At 36.2% G+C, this 19,008-nt stretch overlaps 1 protein-coding gene across 5 annotated transcripts in view; it reads left to right on the plus strand.

Annotated features, from left to right (window-relative positions):
- The window catches only part of LOC135220969 (uncharacterized), a 1,037,101-nt gene that overhangs the window by 714,254 nt on the left and 303,839 nt on the right, over positions 1-19,008 (plus strand). For all 5 annotated transcript variants that reach the window (XM_064258641.1, XM_064258643.1, XM_064258642.1 and 2 more), the window contains one exon: positions 16,756-16,859. In XM_064258641.1, the coding sequence (XP_064114711.1) occupies positions 16,756-16,859 (104 nt within the window). The remainder of the gene's footprint in view (positions 1-16,755; positions 16,860-19,008) is intronic.

The raw sequence follows: 19,008 nt of genomic DNA on the forward strand, positions 1-19,008 counted from the left end.
GTAGATTGAAATGCAAAATCACTGTACTGGTTTTGTTACTTGTTTTATGCATGGGGCAAGAGAGGTCCATTATGTATTCATTGATTCATTTGATTCTATGTATTTGTTGGTCTTTGTGGTTACTAATTCGTAATAAATGTTCTCCGTTGGGAACAATACTTTCTCCCAGCAAAAAAGCTGACGCGATCTTTCGGAACTATTTCCTCTATTAGCAGGTATTAAGAACTGTTCTTTAATGCATCCGTTTTTTATGTGGTCTTTTGATCTCGGGATAAGAGAAAATGGAATGGTAATGAAATGAAAATGGAATCAGGTAATTTACTGCCCAAGAAATCGTCACATCCTTTGTTTCGAAACCAATGTAACAACATGCCCAGCCTTTCGAGAGAGTATTGAGTTTGAATTCATCAATTGTTTGCCACGTGTACTTTGCTAGTACGAATAAGAAATAAGAAATGTGCGTTTTTATACGCTCGCACTTTAATTTGCCGAAATTTATAACCGATTGAGTGCGAAAACCAGTCCAACGATTGAAGAGTGAGTCACTTGAACCACCCCGCGCATTTTGTTTCAAAGCTTTTGATATGCTTTTGGAGGGAATACCGCCGTCGTGCCATAACCATATTCTATGAATTCTTGGTCGTATAACTTGATTGGAATCGGGTGGGAGTGTTATTCTAAGTGTTGTATTTATGACATCCACGGCAGTTGGTGTTGGTAGACGAGGAGCCGGGAGCCAATTTAGAAAACTCTTCTGTAAATTGGACGGAGGCCATTACAACGATTTGGTGTCGATTTTATTGCCCTTCTCCCCTTCTCCCGTAACATTTACATCAAAGACCTTTTTGGTGCGACTTTCCTGTCTCGCTTCTACTCTGTATCTTAGATGCGTAAAGACCTTTGGCAGTTTCTTTTCGCATTGGAATACCTGTTAGGTAATTTATGTCGGTATTCTTTACACACACACACACACACACACACACACACACATATATATATATATATATGTGTGTATATATATATTATATATATATAATAAATAATGTATAATACATGGGAGAATAATATGTAGAATTTAAACTAGTATATTTTTTACCACGTCGATATGTGTATTAGGAATTTAACTTCAAACTCCCACCTCTGGGGAAATATGTGTGCAGGCACTGGAGGAATTGTCTAGCGTTCTCTCTTTTATACATGGTCGATTTCGAAGGATTTTTACGCCAGTCTGATTGGGTGTTCAAGCTCTTAGGAGGCTATTACCAATAAATACTGGAGTGCGATTGTGAAGAATTCCATGCACAGCATTTGGGGCTGTTTCACAGCAATTTGCATTCTTGCCAAGAAAATAGAGGTGGGTGTCGTTTTCACTAGGCATTTTAGTACTCATTCAGCTCAATTTATTCTTAGTTTCAAAAAGTGTTATTCTTTATTTAAAAACGGTTAATATCTGGATAATGCCTGCGTTCAGATTTTAGCATGCTAAGTATGTTGCTTAAAACACTGGTCTCACTTCCATTCACTTAGTTCCGTCGTTTTGAGTGAAAGAGTAAATTATACGATCGCCGTAATCTTCCTTAATATTATAAGTTAAAGAGCAAACATTGATTTAGCTTTCCCCTTCTCAGCGTAGAAGATACCGTAATGATTTTTCATATTAATGTAATATATAGGCCAACCCCCCTAACGCCGGGATTTTGTCATAGAGATCCATACAGGAGCCATTGTATGGGGCGGTGACAGATTCTGAAAGTTGGACGTACCCCTTACCTGAAAAAATAATATAAACGTCGTTCTTTCTCTCAGGATGGGAATTTTCTCCGAAATTGTTAATAAAGTGGTTTGTATAGAGTAGTAGAGAATTAAAGTGAACGTTTACAATAATAATTTTGCGTGTTGAGAAACATTCATCTTCCGATGATTTATGCCCTCATACGGTGACAATTATGAATCGTATTTTTTTTTTATTAGTAGTGTTGCCGTTGATAGTGACATTTTCCTTATTTGTAAGGTATCTCTTTGGCTATCATGTGTTTAATCTTTGGTTTTATAACCAGCAAATCCTCGTGGCTTTCTATCTCCCTTTTAGACAGAAGAACAAAAGATTTTGTGTGTATGTTCAGCCAAGTCATGAACCAAGGCTGAAGGCGATTTTATTTCTGGTGTGAATTTTTTCTTTTTCCTTTGGAGGAGTTGGAGAGGAAATCGCCATGTTGTGAAGACAAGAAATAAATGTCCAGTATTTTTTGGGGGTAGAAAATTCATATCTTTCGGTGTAATTAGCGCATTCTTAATCCACAGAACGCTTTGGTACCTACAATCAGTTTGATAAAAGTTACTCAGTGATAAAACATCCGTGGCACATGATCAACTTTGTGACATAATGTCATATAACGAATTTCAATTTTTTTTTCAGAAACTGTTATACGTATTGACATAGCATTACCATTTTTACTTAATAATAGCTGTTATTTTAGCGTGATTTATAAGAGCATAGTCTTTATGTATATATTGATATTTATACGCAGTTAGAACAATGGAACTTTTTCACCGAATGTCAGAACTAAATTCTTTATCTTAATGTGAGCTACTCTGATTAATGAGATTTCATTATGGGTGTTTAAAAGAATTAGGATACCCATATTTGCTTTTTGTTGAAGAGATAATGTACCAGTAACTAATAGATTTTAAAAGTATATAAGTAATAGTAATGAAAACCAGAGTAGTTATATTATACCTATTAGAGAGCCATTTCAGAAACCTTTGGTTTTTTACGGTTTTTTCCGTTGTGCTGTTTAATGTTTTTGGAAAATGTTTGATTTCATTATTTAATATAATTTTAGTGATAGCCCAGTTATGTTCAAAGGCTGTAATTTTATCTCTCATATAATGGAATTTATTGCGTTTGTGGCCTTTGCTGTTGTGAAGGGCATTTGGATGTTCAGCCACTCTATTAGAAAAGGTAGACTTGAAGAATGTCGTATTTTACAACGTCTGGGAATATTTATAATGCCACATACATGTGGCCTAATGATATTGCAGACTAACGTGCGCCTTCAACTGTACTTAAAACGTTGATTTTGTTAGAATGGCGGAGGTGTGAAAGAGAAAGCGGCTGTGCTAAAACGGTCTTCCGTTCGACGCGTATCTCCAGCTGCACGAAAATATGACGAGTTGATTTTGAAGTGATAGCCAACGCTTAGAGTGGTGCGATGTGCGTGGAAAATGAGGAGGAAATGCCCATTAGCGCTGAAAGGAAAGAACGTATCATTCATCATGTGTTCATTTCTCTCTCTCTCTCTCTCTCTCTCTCTCTCTCTCTCTCTCTCTCTCTACTCTCTCTCATGGAAGTTGCATGTAAAATGAGAGCTCCCTGCTGTAAAAATTGTGGGGTTCTTGCTTCCACGGTGTAATAGGCCATGGAGATTTTTATTGTTATTCTTCATATCAAATACAATAGTGTTGTTGTGGTATGCGTCATTTTCCAATTTTTGGAAATGGATCCCCAGGGAAATTTTAGGGAACGATGGGTCCGCAAAAGAGATGGCGCTTTGGAAGTCTTCACTTGGCACCTCCAATACCTGCAGTGCCATCAACTAAACCCTCCCCTCCCCCCTCTCTCTTTTTCTCTTGGCCCCCCCCCCCCCTCTCCTGTCCCATCTTCTTCCTTATCCTTGGTTGCATATACTCTGAGCGGTAATGTTCAAGTATTGAATCCTTGCCTCCTCCTCCTCTTAGGGCGGGGGGACGGGTGGGGGGGGAGGGGGAGATGATTTTAGTTATATGGCGGATTTTAAGTGTGGGTTCGCGTTACTTTTTATTGAAGTTGCCTTGTCGATGGGAAATTTTTAGTCTGTAGTTTTTAAGATTGACGTAATGGCGTGGTATCATGCCAGTTTATGGAATCCTTTTGATGGCTTGTGTACCGTTGCAAAAGCCGTTTCGAGTGTGTCGTATGCTTATAGTCAATATTATATTAGATTCTTTCTCCTCTATTTAAAATGTATTAAGTTTCAAATGCGGTCAGACTTTGACAAGTTTTAATGACGGTCTTAAAGAGCAGTATTATTTTTTGTTTTTTGCGGTAATGTTATGCTTTCAATAAAGTTCCTGGGAATGAGTTTATACTCTATATTGGTCCTGTTCACGTCTGGGATTGCGTAGTATAATGTATGTATGTATGTATATATATATATATATATATATATATATTATATATATATATATAATTATATGTTGTGTGTGCATGCGTGTGCTTGTATTAAAAAACCTCAAAATTTCCAAAGCAAATGACATCAATGACATCACTACGCAATCCCAGACATGAACAGACCAATATAGAGTATAAACCCTCAGTTCCCAGGAACTTTATTGAAAGCATAACATTACCGATAAAACAAAAAAATAATACGGCTCTTTTAAGACCGTCATTAAAACTTGTCAGAGTCTGACGGCATATGAAACTTTATACATTTTAAATATAGGAAAAAGAATCTAATATCATATACAATAAGTATATATATAGTTATATATAACTATATATATAGAGCTAGTATATATTAGAATTATAATATATTATATTAATATAATTATATTGTATATGTGTATATGTGTGTGTGGATGTGTGAATGTACATTATATACACATTGTTTTTTTAGCGCTTTATAGCATTTAATGTTGGCGTTATTAACTTTTTTCACTTCATTGGCAATTTCCTTCATTTCTCTTCCCTTTCGCCATCTGTTCTTGGTAAAAATCCTGGAATTTTGGTCAAAATTTCTTGAAGATTTAATGCAATTCTTGTGGACATTTTATACCTACTTTATGTGCCACCTTATAAAACAATTAAGAGGAAAAAACATTCACATTCCAGAATTCAGTGAGGTCAAAGACTAGTTGATAACTGTGTATATACATAATTAGAAAATGAATTTCTTTGACACATTAATGCATGTTACCAAAACAAAACTACTACAAAGTGTAAATGTCATTTATTGAAAATCTTTGTTTGTAAGATGTACAACACACAATATCTTAGGATTTATTCATATTGTTGCGGAAAATGACTAGTCAAAGATTTTATTTAAACAAGTTGTGAAATTAGCTGTCACCAAAGTAAAGGCAAGCAACAAGTGTGAAAATATACAAAGTTAGTAGATACAGCACTTGGTAATCGTGGTTGACTAACTCAATAATAAGTAAGTTTTTTATTACAAAAGGAAAATAATCCAGTATTTTACAACACATGTGGATTAATATTCCGTATCTTCGTCGCTTTCATCAACATCCGCATATGTACCCTCCTTGCATATTGATTATCATGTTAATTAATGCTTTACGTATTGGTACAACATTATATTTTTTATTGTTTAAAAACATTTTGTGTAGCAGTCCTTTATATATAGGTGGATAACCGATTCCAGTTGAATAAATGTCTGGGACCAAATTGTCAGTGACAAATAGTGCAATTGAAGTGTTGGTATAAGCACTGCAGATGATGCCCCAGTTTTTTTTTTGTAACCACTACTGGGTTTAATTGATTTTTGGAAAGCACTGGTCCTTGGACACATCTGTCTTACATCTGACTGGCAGGATCAACGTAGAATGACAAGCGGCGTTGCCGAAAAGCTTGGATATCATATGCAAAGTGCTGTGCTAACTTCGGTACCAGAAGACAAATTTTAGCTTTTCAAAATTGTAATGGTCAGCCAGTGTAATGATATAAAAACGCTTTGTTAAAGAAACGTCTCCATTTAGATAACAATTCAGGATTTTGCGTAGTCGTGAAATGTAGATTTGTGCATCCTGTGAATTTGACTATTTCCGATTTCAGTTGTTAATTCAGGTTGTTGAAAATAGGTAAAGCGTTGTTTAAGGATATAGATGGAAGAGTTATTGAGTTTATTTGAAATCACTGCGCTTGCTACCACTCTTTCATCAGTGACTGCCTCTGTGAAGTAAATATTGTTCCAGCAGTACTCAAAACAACTATATGCAATGAGAGCCAACGGGTCCGGCTGGGCTGGAAAAGATTGTGAGCTCAATAAATAACTGAAATGCCTCTTTCGATCACGCGCTAAACGCAGTTTTCAATTGATTTCTACATTGGAAATATTGCATCAGAATTTCTGGCTATCAGTCAGGAGAAATTATAGACCCGCGTGAAATTTTTTTTTCTAAAAATCTGTAAATCAAGGAAGGCCCAGTAGGAAAGCAGAAATTTCTGTAAATTTAGCAGTCTTCCTCTTACGGCCTTCTTCGTCTGTGGTATTTCTTCCAGGAAACGTCTTGTAGATATCTGCTGGCTCTTGATCATGACTTACGTCTGAAATGCAGCCCAATTTGTGATGGGAAGAATCCACGCATGTTAACGCAGGCTCTGGCCTTCACTCGTTTCAAGTACTTCAATATTTGTTCTGCTTCTCATATGATTAATAGTTTTTGGTTATGTGATGATAGTTGTTTATACTGTTATACTATTGTTGAGAGTCGACCTCTTTCTCCCTCGCTGTCTTCTTTTGCTCCTTTAGCTCTTGGTTTATTCCTTACCAACACCTTGGGAGGCTGTATTTACCAGGATTCAGAATTCCAGTATTAATCGAAATGTATGGATTGACCATTTTATATTTAAAGGAACTCTGTATCCATGCTAAACCGCTAGATTGCAATATATATAACAGGATCAATGACTCCTCTTGATCGGGGAGAGATAGACGTGTTGAATCGTACAATTGGAAAAAGGCCAAAAAGTTTTCCAATCGTACGATTTAACAGTCTATCTCTCTCTGATCAGGAAAAATTGTTGATCCTGTTAGTTCTATTGTAATCTAGCAGTTTAGCATGGATATAGTGTTACATTAATATATATATATATATATATTACATATATATATATATATACTACATACAATATAACATACATATATACTTATACATACATACAATAATAATAACGCTTTTTCTTCAGACACATAAGACTGGTAGACAAAAGAATCTGGCTTTAAAACCAAGACAGTGCACTTCATTAAGAGGTAGTTAGCGCATTCATATGTTCGAGACGCTGGTCTTTCACATCTAAAACCAAGGCCTTCTTGAATCCTCCCAGATGGGAATGGAGAAGAAGAGGAAGAAGGGAAGAGGAATTGGATAAAAAAGTTCTCCAGTTGCTTAATGCCGAAGAAGAATAGCCCAAGTTTTAAGTACGAGATTTTGCCGGAAATTTTGTTTAGTCTGTGCGTCACCGCAGCGTATCCGCCAGGAGTAACTTTAAACTTTGGGACAACTTGGAAAATGGGGAAGTGGGACGCCACGGATAAAAGAGAAAGAGAGAGACGAAAAAGAAAAAAAATCCTTACCCTTGCTGGAATCTTCTTGGTTTCAAATACTTTTCAGCTCACAAGGTGATTGTGGATGGTCAAAGGTACTTGCCCCAGAGATTGTGTTTATTAGTGAATATTAATGGATATATGTTCTGTTCGTGATAGTGCTTTATATATATATATATATATATATATATATATATATATATAATATATATATATATATATATATATATATATATATATATATATATATATGCGTGTGGATGTTGTATTTACTTATGCATATACTTATGTGTATATATATATATTCTTGTATAATATATAGATATATATATTATATATATATATTATATATATTATATAAAATATATATTATATATATTGGCGTATGCGTGTGGGTGTGTATTTACTTATGTATATACTTATGTATATATATATATATATGATCATTTTTATCACATCACCATGATTCATATACATGCATTAAGCTGCAAATATTCTTTAATACTCAATTAGCCCTACCTTGGAATTTATATATTTTCATATGTGTTAACGAGGGGAATTTTTTTTTTTAGTTGATAATAATTTCGTCCTCTCGTGAACTCGAACCAGGGCACAGAGGAGAAATCAAGACTTCAGTGACATTACCGACCAGGCCAACAACTTGTTGGCCTGGTGGGTGACGTCAATTAAGTCCTGATTTCTCCTTAGTGCCCTGGTTCGAATCCACGAGAGGAGAAATTATTATCAACTAAAAAAAATTCCCCCTCGGTTAACACATATGATAATATATTGATTGTGAGGTAGAGCGAATTGGATATCAAAGGACATTTGTAACGTAATGTTTGAGTACATGTATGGCGAATGTACATAGGTACGTGTTTATTTAAGTGCTTTTGCTGTTGATTTGAGCAAATTTAGACTTGAAATTATTACTTACTTTAACACTGAAAGGTCTGTTAAATAATGGTAAATTTCTTGAACACTACGTTTGTCGGGAATTTGATATTATCGTAGACTCTCTCAGGAATTTTATTTTTAGTGTTAAAAAGGTAGCAAGGCGGAGGTCGGTATATTGTCGTAAATTATGGTGTTGGATATTGTGAAGGATTTTCTTAGGAAAAAGTTAGTAGGACGAAGATCATTTTTCCATTTCCCTTTTGTTTAATGATTTCTTGTGTCAGCATTATCTTATTGTTTTAGTTAAATGTACTTCCGTGACGGATCTGTTTTCAAGCAAGCTTTTGTTATAAGACGGCGATTTAGTAATAAAACACTCAACAGTTTAAACTCGGTTTGTTCAGTAACAGTCAGTGGAGTCGTAAATGAGATGAAAGTTTTTGCTGTATGTTGAAGTTGAATTCATAGTCACCTTGGTATAGTCTTTTTGTTTCTTCTGTGCATCAAGGTGGTGTCACACAAGTATTCACTTTCTGACGTCTTTGGAATTATTGCCGCAAGTAAAAGAACTGAAGGGTATAATCCCTCCAACCGTAGATAATATTATGTTTATATTTTCGTTATAAATCATGATTAATTATTGAGCATTGAGCATTTCCCTGCCTTCTCTGATAATGGTAAGTCATAGGCTTTTATTAATCATTTAGGCAAAAAAGAATCACCCAATTCTGTATTTAGACCCTTCAGGATCAACTCTAGCAGGAAGATTTTCCTGTTCTTCTACTTTGTTTTTAGACGGATGCCGAAAAGTTAGATATTCACATCTGAAGCGAATACTTTCTTTGCCATTGTGGTTTCATCTCTCAAACATACAGCTATTTCTCACCTTCGTAATTTTGGAGTCAGCACTTTTTGCTCCTGAAGTGCTTTCCTATAGATATTATTCCATATTTTCAAATTTACTTAGGAGGTCCCTGCAATTTACGTCTGAATATTCCAGGGCCCATTTGTGGTTATGTTGCTTTTTAACTGGGAATGACCCATGGATGCTGTAATCCGTTTGCATATGATGTTCAAATGTATCTATGATTGACTTGCACATCTTAAAGATTCTTGGGTAATTTTCATGGTTAAAGGGCGCAATGTTTTTTTGATTAAGAACGTTTCAATAAGCAACTGTTCTCGACCTGTACTGTGTGTTCATTAGTTTTCCCGTCTGCCTCTGTCTTTCTGTTACTGGGTGGTGTCTCAATTCCTTTACAGAGAGGAAGCAGGAATGATAGATTATTATTAAATATAATAAGCTTTGACTTAATCTTGAATGACAACCAATCCCATTCTTTTCGTGACATTTTAAATAAGTGCTCTGTAACTTCCATGCATCATTTTTTCTCTCTTGCATTATGTTTGATTTATTTCGGCGTTCCGAGGTAATGGCGTGTTGTTTAGCTATGTCTTGGAGTGCAATAACCTCTCTCAGCCCTAGGATCAATGTAGGGAAAAAATACTTGTTTATTCTTATAAATTACGCAATGACTACAGCTTTCAACAATTTAAACCTTATAATCACTTCCTCGTCTTCTGTGGATTGTCTCTATGGCTCCAGATAGTTTGTTGCTTTCATTCATTGTAAAGTACCATTAATTTCTACTAAAAATGGTTTACGTCACGATTTACAATCCTAGCGTTTTAGGTTTAATTCCCTGGTCCTCAGTTGTTTCCGTTTCGTGTAGTTGGGATAAACTAAAGGTCCGTAAACAGACAGTATTTCTATTTTCATTCCATTGAATGTTCCTACCCAATTCCGAATCGGTTACATTGGTAACTATCGAGTTTGTAGGTTGCCAATTCATTTATTTATGTTGGACAATGCAGGTGATAGCCCTTTACCAAGTAGTGTGTTTTTAGTTAGTAAATCACCATCGATGGTACGGCGTAAAATTATTTTATCTGAAGAAGATTAAGGTTTTTCTGAGTTTTGACATTCGTTGCTTCGGATAATAGATATATAATCATTTTTCAGTGATATTTAATCGAAAAAATGATTGATGTTTGCTAGTGCAGTTTTATTAAAATTACTTATTCCAGATTACCAAATGCATTTTTTTTCGTATTTTCATTGCCATTACTTTTTTTAATTTAAAGACTGTGACAACAATTGATAAAATACAATGTGTCATACGTAATCATTTTTAACCCTTATATAAACATGTGCCCATCAAGATTTTAAAAATCCCCCATATTCATTCCCGTATCAGAATCGATGCGGAGATATTTTAAAACAATTTCCCTTTGTATGAATAATGAATGAATGTAAAACTATAAATATATCTTTCTGAAAATGTTGTGCATTGCTAGTGTATTTCAATGAATATTTCACGTAACTGGAGATAATGTGGTTACGCGGAAGTGCAAATAACTCTAAACACTCATTCTCAGGCATTACCATGCTTGATAATGCTTGTTAGATTTGGACTGAATGCGTTACGTAAATAAATTACTCTTGATATGCAATGAAATCTATAAAGCTTATTGAATATATAATGCCACTGCTAAATTATTCGCTCTCACATTTTCGTTTTGAATATCGACTGTTTACAGAGCTCTATTTGACCTGGTCGTTCTCTCTCTCTCTCTCTCTCTCTCTCTCTCTCTCTCTCTCTCTCTCTCTCTCTCTACAAACGACCCACTTCCTCACCGCCCATCCCACCCTTTTTCATAAGACGCCCACCTTCTGTGTATCTTTTGATATAGTCTTATCTCTTCAACGTCTCTCTCTCTCTCTCTCTCTCTCTCTCTCTCTCTCTCTCTCTCTCTCTCTCTCTCTCTCTCTTCTCCAATATCACTTATATCGTGGAAAGAACCGCAATTTTCTTAACTTTGAGAGAGAGAGAGAGAGAGAGAGAGAGAGAGAGAGAGAGAGAGAGAGAGAGAGAGAGACTCCTTTTTCAGACTTGCTTCCTGCTCTCACTTCTTTCCTCTATCTCGGTCGCCCTCATCATCATCATCGTCTTATTCTTCTGCTTTAGGAGTCGGTTTCTTGGTCTCGGGGCAGCAGCAGCTTCTCATGTCGAGATGCGCGTCTTGAGAAGCAAAGGTCGGTCTCGAGTGGCAGGTACAAAACTGTTGCCTCAAGGCTTCACATTATAATTTTGGACCGCGCTCTCTCTCTCTCTCTCTCTCATTTGGCAGGTAGAGAAAGAAGTGATAGAATATCAACATGTATGTACTCTCTCTCTCTCTCTCTCTCTCTCTTTGTCATTTTGCAGGCAGAGAAAGAGATGAAAAAATATCAACGTGTATGTACCTCTCTCTCTCTCTCTCTCTCTCTCTCTCTCTCTCTCACACACTGTAAGAAATCTATGTTGTAAGAATGTGGTTTTATACATCACGTGACGTTGTCTTTGTAGTTTTATCTTCCACTGTTCAAGGTTTCAATATGAAGAGTATTATATCGGGGAGCTCCTGTTCTAACTTAGCAGGCTGCGATTTCGATTAAAAATCTTTAATTGTAAAACTTTTTACATGGAACGAAATGTGAAGGTTCGTTCCAACTGCGAACATTTTCGTACCTTTCTTTCACAAAGACAAGTATCTGGTAAAATCTCTCTCTCTCTCTCTCTCTCTCTCTCTCTCTCTCTCTCTCTCTCTCCCCTAAATACTCTAGCTTTATTTTGTGTATGTATAGTGATTGATTGACATTTCATGCATGTTTCTCGTTTGCCTGCGTGCGTAAATATCTCGTATGTGTATGTGTTTGTGCGTGTGTTTGTTTGTTTTTGTGTTTGTTTGTGAGCGTGTATACTGCCTTAAGGCTTCGGTGTTTGTTTACGTCTTATGTTTGCTTAGCATTTATTGTATGTTTGCCTTCTTCTTGGTTCGTGGAAGTGTTGCTTTTGTCGTTTTAATGTTTTGTCCTGCCTCTTTCTCCCACGCTTTTTACTTGGACTTGAAAGTTCGCGGGGCCAGTAATCCTCTCTCTCTCTCTCTCTTCTCTCTCTCTCTCTCCTCTCTTCCTCTCCTCTCTCTTCCCTCTTGTCTCTCAGTTTTTGAGTGTGTAAATTTACCAGGAATCAGCATAGAGAGGTAATAGGTTTATCGAGTTTTAAGCATGACTTACGGTTTCTCTCTCTCTCTCTCTCTCTCGCTTTGTGTGTGTATGTGTGCGTGGTTTTTTTTATTCCTCTTTTTTGTCTCGTTTACCAGGAATCTACTTACACCCTCTCATCTTTTTCAGAGCACAGGTTAGATAACTGAAATGAATGGAAGTGTACTTTGGAGAATTACATTGTTTGTGAAAATTTTCTTGAAGTTTATCTCGTACTGAGGGTTGTACTTTTGTAAAATACTATGCTAAGAATTGGAGGAATCGGAATGCGTCTTGGCCTACGATTGTTGGAGAACTGAGCGTATATTAAATCACCTGTTCGATGTTTTGATGATTATATTTTATCCTTTTACTGTGCCTTGTCTGTCCATCTCTCAGCAAATAGATTACTGATATTTGCGGAATGAGAACCAGCTATATTAGAGTTGTCTGCTTTGACTTGAAATGAATGCCTTCTATATTGCTGCACTGAAAGGACCATGGATGTATTTGTAGAAATGTTAAGCTCTTACCGTCATTGTATGTGGTCTAATTTTATCCTGGGAATTTTCTGTGAGGCGAAGAAATATCGGATTTTGCCGTTTTGCCTTTGCGAAAATGTTTGCTGATGTTTAGGAATTTAAACTTCCAGCCTTTGCTTCATTGATTGGATTAACTTGCGATTTTTTTTACTATAGGTCTAGAATTTGGGAGGGAGCATCGGCTATAATTCCATTTGTTTTTTAATAAAAAAAATATTTAATTTTCGTTTTGTAGAGGAAATTGCCAAAGCAACATCGACATGTAGTTTTCCTGATTTATTTCACATTTTAAAGACTACTATTCAGTGCTCTTACCAACATTCGTATTTTTCGGTTTTACTCCGTAGTATTATTTTGAATTTTCACCCCAAAAATGATCACCATAGCTTGGCTTAACTGGAATATTTTGGCATAAATTTTTTTTCAACGTCCTTTTACCGTTATTGATCGTTATTCATTTTGCTTTTTTATCTTTATTTGATTTACATGATGTTGAAAATCGCTCCTTTACCCGTAGGCCTACCTCATCATCGTTTATCAATTCCTGTATGTTCTGTTCATCTTTTTTTGAGTCTTTCTACCATCCTTCCCCCCTTTTACCGCTAAAAGTGTTCCTTTCTTCTTCTTCTTCTTTCTGCCATTTTTCTTTTTCTGTCCTTGAATTCTTTATCGGGAGAGTCAAGTAGCAACTAGGGCAGCTACATTACGGTGTTCCTACGATCTTCAGCCTTATAATAAATTTTCCCCCTGATGTTTGCCGTCGGAACTCAGACCCTTCACATCTCTCCTATAGAAGTAATAAGATTTCATCAAGGCATGTATGTATGTATGTATGTGTATATATATACATAGTATATACTGTATGTGTTTGTACACTATATATATGTGTAAAATATATGTGTAAGTATACATACACGCATACAGTTCACAATGTAGCACTTGAGGTTGAATGAAGTCAGTCACCATGAACTCTGGCTGAGGAGTTGAGGCTTTGCATTCACGATGTTCATTAACTGATGAATTTTCTCTCTGTCGTCGAAAGGATGAACAGAAGAATAACAGCTGGTTGAGTAAGAGAGAATTCGACGCCCTTAAGAGAGAGAGAGAGATAAAAAAAAAAAAAGTTCTATCATATTTGCAGGGCAAACTGACACCACGATGTTCCGTCTTGTAAAATGTATGCTGTGTAAGTTGACATAGATACAGGGGAAAGAGAGGAGTGGAGGAGGCAGAGGAGAGACAAGGAATAGCAAAGCGATAGAAGGATGCCGAGATTTATCGTCCGCCTGATGGTGATAGGATGATTGTAATAATAAAAAGAAATCGCCAGATGGGACGCGTTCCTGGTCGCTGGATTCAATTTATTTTCGTTTCTTGGCCAGAATCCTGAGTATTTAGTTGCTTTCAGTGTTCGTTGCAGCGAACTTATTTTTCCTGCGTTGAATAGCGACTGAATACTTAGGCACGCCACAAGCCCCTAATTACTCGGGAGTCTTTTAAGATTTTCCTCTCGGGAGGCTTTAAATTATTCAACGTTTATTGTATTCTGAGACATCCATTATGTGTCTAGAAATTTTGTCATTTTACGCGTGAGGCCGAGTAAGAAGCTTCGCTCTCCGGGTCTCTCTCGTATTTAAAGTTCGTGTAGTATACGAAGATTAGTATCATTGATTTTCTGGTCAATCATCTCTCTCTCTCTCTCTCTCTCTCTCTCTCTCTTAAGAAACGAGAGTAGACATGGTAGGAGACTTATTTCTTTTATGTTTATCGGTTCTTACCTATTTAGAAGGAAACCTTTATTTCAGTCGAAGAGTGTTGTTGTGGCTTAAAAAGAATTCTTTATTACATGCTTATAAGAAAAAGAGGTTTAATAGTTGATATTTAGGATTAGTTTTGTTACTGTTCCACGGTTTTCTTTCTTGCAAGCTAACAGTCTCCTTAGAACTGGAAATCAGTCATCCATAGAGAATAAAAACATAATACAAAGTATATCTGTCGGGTCTGTAAATTGTTTTAATGATTAGGAACAAATATAGGAGAGCTCCTTCGTGCTACATATGTGAGCAAAGAACTACTGAAGAAGTAATGGACGGCTACTGGTGATGCGTGCGAATCACTGTGACATATCTGGTAGAAAAACATAAGAGCTTTTCCTTCTTAACATTTTGTGTTGAGAAGTGGTTATTTTGAGTCACCCTGTACCTCGTGAACTACCAATGTTTTCTTTTTTGTGTTATTAGAGATTGTCAGATAATTTTGAGTGTTATTAATATTGCTTTTATTGAGATTGTTGATATTATTATTGCTATTCTTGTTTTTGTTGTTGTTGTTGTTGTTAATGGGCGGCGTTTCATTCTTCTAAGATAAAAAGCGATTTTTGATTGCACTCGTTGCGAAATGGAAGATAGGGTATCACGTTCGGCTGAGAATGACTTCCTCTGTTGTATTTCTACTTATTTTTCCCCTTGTATTCCAAGTCCTTTTTTCGCTCTCGTTCTCTCCTCTGGGCCCCTTCACATTCACTGAGAATTCGTTTACCAGTTTTTTTCAAAGTTTTTCTGTTTTTTCCCAACTACTTTTCTTCTATTTCGGTTTCCCCTGTATTTTTGTACTGGTGTCTGAAGGGAAGACGAGGAGAGAGAAGAGAGACGAGAGAGAGGAAGGAGAGAGAGAGAGAGAAAGGCATTCACTCATCTTTTACCACACCAGCTTTGCTGGTTTGTGTGAGAGAAGATATTCATCATAGTTTACCTCCTCGCAATTTCTGGCCCTTGAGAGAAATGGGCAAAAAGACAAGTAAACAACCAGGGAGAACTCAGTCACCTTATTCATACCTTGCACACCGTGCTTCCTGTTTTCTGTAAAAGACAGAGAGGCAGACACTCTCTCTCTCTCTCTCTCTCTCTCTCTCTCTCTCTCTCTCTCTCTCTGTGAACTGACTTGCCTCGCTTGTGACTTAACAACTGCCATCTCAAATGGACTTCCGGCGGCGGCACTCAGTGCTAAATACCAGCGGCCCTCTCACCCCCCCAACCCCCACACCGCTTTCATTGGTCTCAAGACATATTTCTATTTTGTTCCGTAACACTTGAGAGTTTTGAATTGCGATGGCGTCTGGTATGAAGAGGAATATTAGTATATTTATTGTTTGTGGTTATTTACTGGTGAATAGAGCGCCTGCTCTTGGCAAGTTGATGATGTTTTAATTAGGGGAAATTCACTCCACGCAGTTTTTCGCCATTGATGGAGAGAAAATGAATCCCATTGTTTTTAGCTGTAATTGGGATTGAAATGAATTAGCAGTCCATTGGGTTATTTTGTAATGTTATTATTTTTTGGCAATCATACATTTTCCCATAATGATATTGTTCTTTTCCTGTGATATTAATGTGATTTGGAATTGATTTTGCGTCGCCGATTGTTTCTCTTCAACTTCCCCTCGGACCCCCAACTCTGGGATTCCTCATTTTCATCTTTGTTTCATTTGCATTGCTGTCATCTTAATGGTCATATTGATTGTTTTCCCAATATGACGGATGTTAATGACAGTAGAATCTGAGAGTTCTTCCTCAGTTTTCCTTGCAAGGATATTTTTCTGTTGGTGCATGTTGCTAAAGGTACTCGTTTCTGTCCTTTATATTTGAAAATAACAATAGCGGTGGTGATGGTAATGACGATGATAATGGCGTGAAGAAGGAAAAAGATGAAAATGATACTAATAGTGAAGATAAGAATGGTTTTAATATTATTATTATTATTATTATTATTATGTAATAATATTATTATTATATGTTGTAATCTCTCTTAGCCATAGTAACAATCTGTTGAGCAAATTTTTGTCGTTCACTAAATGATTTGTTCCTAAACTTGAATTAAAAATAATTTAATCCTTTTTTTCTTTCAGCCATCAAGTTGTTTAAGCGATGCAGAGGAGGATCAAATATATGGTTATACCGGAGGCTTTAGGGGCGGGGGGCTCCGACCCCCATTATTTTCACATACAGAAGGGTAAGTATGGATATTTATAGTTGTGTAGTTTTTTGAAATATTTTATCTGTGTGTGTTTCCCACTTGGTCTTAGTTTGCTGTACGTAAAGATATAATGTTACTTCTTTGGAGTTTTTTTTTTTTTTTATTTAAAACTATTTCAATGAAATAAAAATTCTTTAAACCTCAAGCAGATGTGGTTGCCTCTGAATATGATGTTATCTGAACAGGAAATTTCGGATTGACGCGAAACATTCTGACAAGAGAACGGAACACTAAAACAGAGAAATAACAGAGGAACACATGGCAGGACTTAAATAAATAGAACACTAAATACCTGAACGTGAGTAAGGGTTTGGTGTGGGGTTTGTATTGAGGGCTGAATACTGAATGCACGTCATTAGAATGCGTCAAATGTCTGGAAAGCGAGTTGAGCGTCAACAGAAAAACAAACTCGTTACCCTCAGAATTTTCCTGGAAAAAAAAAAAGAGGGAAAAATGATGAAAATTTCAGAAAAGAATAGACGTTATGAACAATTGTTGAAAGACTGCCGCGAATTGCACAGAAAGTAGATGGCTTTGACGTTCCCACTTTAACGCCACAGCTGTTCCACAATCCCCCAGCTGATGTTATTTTAGGGAGAAAAGTCACCGTATTCTTTGTACAGGGATGGAAGATGGAGGGCGGAATTACTTTACTTTGCTTGCCCTTTCTAACGCTGCCTCTCTCTCTCTCTCTCTCTCCTCTCTCTCACACACACGCACACACATACTTCTCTAGTTCGTGTTTTATCAGTTTAAGTTTTAGATGGATTTTTATGAGAAGTAATTGTTGAACAATCTCTTCAGGATGTATCATGCAAGTACCCAAGATAGCTGAATTGATACAAATATTCATAAATAAATTTTCAAAACTATGTGTAGCGTCAGTGAGAGTAGATGGATCTCCACTCAAATTTAACAGAGTCGACCACACACCTGTATGTCCTGCAGATGAAACGTTTTATTGAGTTATTTGTACAAAAAACTAACGGTATGGATGTTAAGGGTGGACGATGTTCCAGTTTTTGTTTGCCAAGCAAAGTATAGACATTGTTCTGTAAGATAAAGAAATTTTCCTTGTCACGGAGAGAATTTTGTTTGCTGAATATGGATTCGATGGACTGTTGACTAATTAGAACCTGCTATCATGATTCTTCTCCTTATTTTTCATTCATGTCAGCCAGCTTCAGGAATGCTGCATTCGCAGCATTCCTAGGTTACAGTCTTAATTCATTTAGTTATAGAGTTCATGGTGAATTCATGAAGCTGAACTATGTCATCGTACAGAGCAATGATAATCCAGTGTATGTCATGGACTTTACGTGGTGTAAATACTTGTATGATATGTTTTTAGGAATTTGTGTTATTTGGTGTAAATACTTGTATAATATATGTTTTTAGGCCTTTGTGTTACGTGGTGTAAATAATTGTATGATATACGTGTATGTTTTTAGGCCTGTGTTACGTGGTATAAATACTTGTATAATATATGTTTTTTAGGCCTTTGTGTCTGTACGTAAGACTAAAGAACCGAAATTATATTTTCAACCACTGATGTGTCTGTACGTAAAATGAAAGAAGAGAAATTATATTTTCAACCGCTGATAATTTAACTGCAGTGTTTTTCGGAAGAGAAAAAAAATCGGATTGTCTGGTTTCATCGAGCGTCAGGTGTGTTATGGCCCGATTGTAAAAGAGAACAAAGAAAAATGCCATGTTGCCATGCCATTTCCTTAGTCATTAATGACGTCAATTGTTAATTTTTTCCTTTTCCCTTTTTTAGAAAAGCTTTAGCGTCAGTTGAATGATTTCCCCAAAGCTTGTGGTTGCTCGTAGAGTAATTATATTTTCTGTATTGTATTTTGCTTACGATGCTTTGTAATTTTACATTTCAAGTGAGATGAATTTCCATATGTTTTTATGCCGTAAAGCATACGTTTTTAAGCGTTGTCAGTTCGTAAATAAAACTTTTTCATTCTAGAAAATCGTTGGTTATAGAGATGATGCCCCTTTCCCAAACGTAACCTGCGTCTCCATAGCATCCAAAATTCAACTCCCATGATTTGGAAGCATTGTCTCTGTTAATTTATTCTGAGTCGTCTTTCTATAACGATCTTGACCATTACGT

This window comes from Macrobrachium nipponense, chromosome 2, assembly GCF_015104395.2.
Source record: "Macrobrachium nipponense isolate FS-2020 chromosome 2, ASM1510439v2, whole genome shotgun sequence".
NCBI classification, from domain to species: Eukaryota; Metazoa; Arthropoda; class Malacostraca; order Decapoda; family Palaemonidae; genus Macrobrachium; species Macrobrachium nipponense.